The sequence below is a fragment of the Amaranthus tricolor genome, chromosome 11 (genome assembly GCF_026212465.1).
Source record: "Amaranthus tricolor cultivar Red isolate AtriRed21 chromosome 11, ASM2621246v1, whole genome shotgun sequence".
Lineage (NCBI taxonomy): Eukaryota > Viridiplantae > Streptophyta > Magnoliopsida > Caryophyllales > Amaranthaceae > Amaranthus > Amaranthus tricolor.
The window spans coordinates 4,497,926-4,504,895 of NC_080057.1; the positions used below are offsets into that span (position 1 = coordinate 4,497,926).

The window sequence follows — 6,970 nt, forward strand, 5'->3', positions numbered from 1 at the left end:
ATAATCCAAGTCAGGTATCCGACCAACCTTAACCAGGTTGGGTTATGGGCCACAAAATACCTAAGTGACAAAGAGGAATTGAGAAAGTGAGTATTTTAAAAATCGTAGAGTTTTTGATAATAATTGAAGATAAAATGTGTTGAAGAAATTAAAAGAGACTTAACATGTATGAATCAGATAAGTTGGATTACTATAAACTAGTGGCAAAGAAAAATTGAATATTTAGCTTCTTAAAAGGTCCATTGGTAATAAAATTCAAAAGGTGGGATTATTGACATGTAATAAGAAATAGGTTAGATATAAACAATGAGAAAATAAAAGGTAACATGATATAATAGGTCATTTTCTAAAGGTTCCATTAGCAAAAAACTGAAAGCAAATTTTGAATTATTAAAAAATTTTCAAAAGGTAAAATTATTGATAGATAATGAAAAATAGATTGAATTATTTACAATAATTTTTCAAAAAAAATTAAATGTAAGGTTCATGTCAAATTATTATATATCCAAATTACTGCCACATGTTACATCAAATCTGATAAATACCCAAATTCTATTATTTGTTTTTTGCTGATTTCATAAAGAAGATTCCTCCCAAGAAAATAGGGGAAGAATGAGAAAAGCAATGAAAAATTTTCAATAAACTTTAAATGTTTAGACATTTATTTTTCAATCCACTTTCTGAATATTCAACTCGACAAATTATCTTCCCACATTCATCGTCATCAAACACCAAACACCAAACACCAAATTAGTGGTTTTAGAGGAGAAATTCAATCAAAATTCAATTTGATATTTCTTTTAGTTATGATATGATAAAGAGAAAATCTTCTGCATTTCATAATCAAAAACAACAAAATACATGCAAAAAATTCTAAAAATAGAAGGAATAGAACAAAGATGTCATTTTTAAGAAAAATTCTTAAACCCTCTAATCTGAATTCTAAAACCCAGTTTTCAGTTTCATCTAAAACCCTTTACAACTCTGTATTTCCTGCAAAGTATTGTACTTCTGCTGCTGTTACAAGGCATGCTGGGCTTGGGCCCACTAAGCCTGAAGAAAAGCCCAGAGTGGTGGTATTGGGCTCTGGATGGGCTGGATCTAGGCTCATGAAGGACATTGACACAAAAATATATGATATAGTTTGTGTATCACCTAGAAATCATATGGTTTTTACTCCATTGTTAGCATCAACTTGTGTTGGTACTCTTGAGTTTAGGTCTGTTGCTGAGCCTATTGGAAGAATTCAACCTGCTATTTCTAATGAACCTAATTCTTATTATTTTCTTGCTAATTGTACATCTGTTGATACAAAACTACATGAGGTAAACGATCCTTTTTTCTCTTTTAATCCTTTTTTTTTTAAGTAATAATCATTGTAAGTTTGGAACTTTTTTTTAGTTCATGGGTATGGTTGTTTATTGTGAAAATATGAAGTTTCAATAAAAACTCATTTTTATCCCTTTGAAATTGTAACAATGGAATACACAAAGATTATGTTGATGAAAAAATGTCGAAAAGTAGAAAGGGAGTGAGGCAATTTCAAAGGGAAATGGGTAGTACATAACTCTCAATATGAATAATTTTGAGGTCAAATGTTGGCTATATTTCGGTGGCGGACGACTTTTCGGTCGAGTCAAAAATCTCTTTAATGAAAAAAAGTCATCTCATGTCATGCAAAATCCAAGTGGCATTAGGTAATATGAAGTATTTCTATGATGTAGGATTTTGTAGTAGAAATAAATTTATTTGGGCATTTGAGCTTATAAAGTTGTTAACTTTTTGATTATTGATTGTGGGTATGATTGTTAGTTATGTGAATTTCATGGAATTTCATCATATTGTAGTATGTGGTTTTGAAGTTTGGAGCGTACAAATGTTACCAAATGCCAAACCAAATTCTTGTTATGAGTTGTCAATTTAAAGTATGGGGTAGGAGCATATATTTTAGAACTTTTTGAAATCATGACTATGGCTGTTGATTTAGGAAATGTTTGAATTTTAATATTTTTAAAGGAATAATAATGTATAAGTAAGTATTTGGAATATTGAATGGTGGATACCAATGTTCAACCTTTTAGCTATCTGCCACTTATTTTCCTGTCTAGAGACATCATTTTTAAGTTTCTTTTGTTCTTTGGATATATTCATGGGTTTTTCAAAAAGCACATTGGAATTGTGTTCATACAATTTTATTGGGTTGTTATTAGAATTATTTAGTTGAACAATATTTGGGATGTTGGCCTGTCTTTCTCCTTTGTGGGTATGGGTTGCGGTTTTTCATTCCTCCCCAGAGCTTGATCATAATTTTTATAAGCGAGATACACCGGGTACGATGATGTCTCAGTCAAATATTGTTCCTATACGGTTGGTTGATTCAGGGTTGGCACTGTGTATGTTAGGTACAATGTGAGACTGTGACTACTGGAGCTCAGTCATTGGAGCCATGGAAGTTTAGAATATCATATGACAAATTAGTTGTTGCATCAGGAGCAGAAGCGTCCACATTTGGAATCAATGGGGTGCATCAACATGCTATTTTTCTTCGTGAAGTTCATCATGCTCAAGAGATCCGAAGAAAACTTCTCTTGAACTTGATGTTGTCTGATATACCTGGTATCGAAATACACCCCATACTTCCATTCCTTTCTGATTTAAGTTGATTTTAAGCTCAATGCATTTGTTTGTCTGGCTTTTCTTGTGCTGCTAGGTGTCTCTGAAAAGGAGAAACAACGACTCCTGCATTGTGTTGTCGTGGGTGGTGGTCCTACTGGCGTTGAGTTCAGTGGTGAGCTCAGTGATTTCATCATGAGGGATGTCCGTCAAAGATATGCTCATGTCAAAAATTACGTCCATGTCACTTTGATTGAGGTCTGATTAACAGATTTTTATTGAGTTGATTTTATTACGGTCATTAGTTTTTTCGGGTGAATTGTTAATAATAAACCAACTTATACTTGACCGCTTAAAAGAAATCCATCTATTATTTATTTTTAAATAAATCCACCTATTTGGTTAGTTTATTTTTTACAATTTTCCTTTTTTTTTTGTTAAAGCTTTAGTTTAAGCCGAATGATCTTGAGTGGTAGTATACCCCTTGACATTGAACATGATGATGTTTGCAATCAAGAAACAATACGAAACAATCTCTTTGTTTCTACTTGAACTGCTAGCTATGGGTGCATTTTATAGTTTATCGGATATGTATTAATGAAATATACCATAATCCACACATGGTGATTTATTGAGTAACGGAATTGCCATTTATTTGCAGGCAAATGAAATTCTGTCTTCCTTCGATGACCGTCTCAGACATTATGCTAACAAACAACTGACTAAGGTGAGAAATTTATCTTCCCAAAGAATGTTATACTTCCTGATCTAAATACAAGTACTTGCAGCTTTGTGTATGTGTTTATGGAAGCATTTGATCATAAGCAGAATCTCAATTAGAAAATTTTAATAATCTGTCTAGAGTCTATTCATGAAGGCTCGTTCCCGCTGAGTAAAATTCGTAACTTTCTATGTTTACATAACTGCAATTCAATCTATCATTTGTCATGAGTTGTATAGCCGCATAAATCTTACTTAGGTACAAGTAATTTTCAGTTTTCATTCATCTGTGTTTTAATTGCATTGTTTATCAGTCAGGAGTTCGACTAGTCCGTGGAACTGTGAAAGATGTACAGCCTGACAAGTTAATTCTTAGTGATGGCTCAGAAGTTCCCTATGGGCTGTTAGTTTGGTCTACGGGTGTTGGTCCCTCACCTTTTGTGGAGACTCTTGAAGTCGAGAAGTCACCAGGTGGAAGGTCAGATGTTTATCTATAATTGTTTGATGACGATTAGATCTTAGCTTCGCCCTTGTGTAGCTGAATTACAAATTTTACAGGATTGGTATCGATGACTGGTTACGTGTTCCTGGTGTTCAAGATATGTATGCAATTGGTGATTGTGCAGGATTCCTCGAAAGCACTGGCAAACCGGTTCTCCCTGCTTTGGCACAGGTAAATCTCCAACTGGAATTTTGCTCCCCTACTCTTCTCCTAAAACATGAAAGCAATTTGGTTATAAAGAGTAGTTCTATGTATTTGATCTCAGTAACATAAAACAGGTTTTGTTTTATTTATTTATTTTTTATTCGGGGATTAGGTTGCGGCCTTCCTTTTTTTCCCCATACCCTAATCATAGTTTTCTATAAGCGGGATACACTGGATATGATAATGATGTTAAATTCAGCTGGACTTGTTGTGAATGCTAGTATATTATCGGGGAATTACGAGGTGCACACACTTCATAAGTTAAGGAGACATATACCATCCCAAAGCCATATGACAATGGGAATAAGGACTCCTATAATTTATAAAGTGTACACACCATCTTCAATTAATCGATGTGGGATAACCCATCCCAACAGATGATGGTGATGATTTGGGGTAGGCCAGTGAATCCCTACAAGTAAACTCATTCTCCTAACGTCAGCTACATTGATCTAAGATCAAATAATGTTTTAACTTTTTTCCCGATTGTTGAATTTTTCATGATGATATAAAGAATGCTATTTGTTGCAACAGGTAGCAGAGCGACAAGGAAAATATTTAGCCAAGTCTTTGAACCAGCTTGGTAAAGCGGGTGGAGGGCGTGCAAACAGCGCAGCAAATATTGATATGGGAGAGCCTTTTGTGTACAAGCATCTAGGATCTATGGCAACTATTGGTAGATACAAGGCACTGGTTGATCTTAGGACGAGCAAGGTGATAATGCTAAAGATTAATACTTAGGCTCTTCCTAAGAACAATTAGCATGTTACTTACATCAGTTCATATTATGCAGGAAGAAAAAGGCTTGTCTTTGAAAGGTTTTCCTAGTTGGATTATCTGGCGATCTGCGTACCTTACTCGAGTTGTAAGTTGGCGAAATCGACTCTATGTGGCCATTAACTGGTTGACCACAATTGTATTTGGCCGTGACATAAGCCGGATATAGAAACTATTATCGAAGAACCTGCCACTGTAAGAAACTTCTATCCTGTTTTCCGATTACAGAATGATTGTATATTTACAGTTTCGTTATGTTGAACTACGAATTAGTCTAAATTTTCTTGTGAAATTTTTATTGATCTCAGGAATCTCCCGCTATAATAGGCGTCTTGCTGCAAATGTGAGCCATTACAGAAAGAAATAATAAAAAATATCACAAATATTACCTCCGTTCTGAAATACTTGCAACTGATTGTGACATGTTATATGAAAAAGTGTCACTATTAGTTGCAAGTATAATGGATCGGAGGATGTACGTCTATGTTTCCCTTTTGTTTATCTGTAAACTGCATGTAAATTTGTTAATTTCTGATCCCATTTGTTTGAATCTCTCAATATTGATGCCAAATTTTGTGAGTTTTTCTAAGAATCATAGAGGAAAGATTGAATTTTGATATTTTGGATGTAGAAATTTAATTATATCATTTACAAAATTGATTACAATAAGTGTAAAAGTTAATAGGAGGTTGAATACTCTCTAGAGGGGGGGTGAATAGAGAGTTAAGGCTATTTAAAATTTTGTCTGGAAACTTGTCTCAAGAGTTTGAGGAGTCTGTCAAAAATGTTTTCTGGAACAGTTTTGAGTTAATTTGTAAACAATAACGTATGTGCGGAAAATAAATTTTAAAGTATAACACACGATATGTTAACGAGCTTCGGTTCTAACCAACCTACTCCCCGCTTATGGGTTCTCTTTCAACCCGTAGGATTTCAACGCCTTTTATTAATCCAACTTTAATACAAACAAGAAGATCTCACTATCTCCTCACACCACGTTTTTCCCCTTGAAGAACCGTATTACAAGTTCCTTTAATAAAAAAAAAATCCCAAATCTCACAATAGAGATTCACAAGTTGAACACTTTGAAAAGTATTCTTCTTAGGCGTATTAAACTTAATCTAACTCTTTTTAAAACTCTTAAGCTTATTACAAATGTAAGAGTTAGATGAACTAAGAATTACAACTCTTAAAAACACTTAGAGAATTTCTAAAGAGAGAAAGTTATAAGAAGAGGTGCATAGAGATGTATCCTTAATTCTGAAATGAAGCCTCATATATATAATGTTACGCCTCAACACATCTTAAAAAACAAGAAGGCTCATATCCGTTATTTTCTGTTGACATGGTCATCCTGCGCCTGTCCTTAAGATCTTGAGCTTAACATCAAACTGACGTGTATTGACAGCTAAAATAATTTCGTCATTGTGTGCTGTAATTTGTCTTTAATATCCAATGCTATGTTGCCACGTTAGTACTCATACAAGATATTGAAAACTAAACACAAACCAGATTTATCAACGTTTAAATAATCATTCAAAATAATTCCTATTTTTAGTATTAATTTAAATAGTCATTTTGTATTTTTAGTGTTAATTCAAATATCATCTTATTAATAGAAAACTCTATAATTTGCATAACAACTAATTTAACATCAAATATACCCTTGTACTATATTTAACAAAACATGTGTACCTTGTACTATATTTAATCATCAAATTAATTTAAGCACATATTTAAATTCAAGTTCAAATATAAAATATTTAAACGTTTAAGATAAAACGTGTAATGAAATATTCAAACTTATTTTCAAATAATATCAAAGTTAATTAATGAACCTTGACCTATTAAAATATTTCAATTATAATTTCAAGAAACATTGACCTATTAAAATATTTCAAATATAATTACGAAATTAACCTAATTATAAACGTAATTATCTTCAAGACTTTGAAACGTATTTCAAGACTTGTAAAATCAACTTTAAGATAAACTTAAGTTCTTTAAGCATATTTAAACGTCTTCGAACTTATATATATATATATATATATATATATATATATATATATATATATATATATATATATATATATATATATATATATATATATATATATATATATATATATATATATATATATATATATATATATA

At 32.2% G+C, this 6,970-nt stretch overlaps 1 protein-coding gene across 1 annotated transcript; it reads left to right on the forward strand.

The window, feature by feature from the left end:
* The first annotated feature begins 544 nt into the window (after window positions 1-544).
* Window positions 545-5,433, forward strand: LOC130827226 (internal alternative NAD(P)H-ubiquinone oxidoreductase A1, mitochondrial-like). Its single transcript, XM_057692887.1, has 9 exons — window positions 545-1,325; window positions 2,403-2,616; window positions 2,711-2,871; window positions 3,275-3,340; window positions 3,648-3,811; window positions 3,892-4,006; window positions 4,574-4,753; window positions 4,833-5,011; window positions 5,125-5,433. Exons 1-8 carry the CDS (start codon window positions 900-902, stop codon window positions 4,983-4,985), a joined length of 1,479 nt encoding a protein of 492 aa, XP_057548870.1. The 5' UTR covers window positions 545-899; the 3' UTR covers window positions 4,986-5,011; window positions 5,125-5,433.
* Window positions 5,434-6,970: the final 1,537 nt, after the last annotated feature.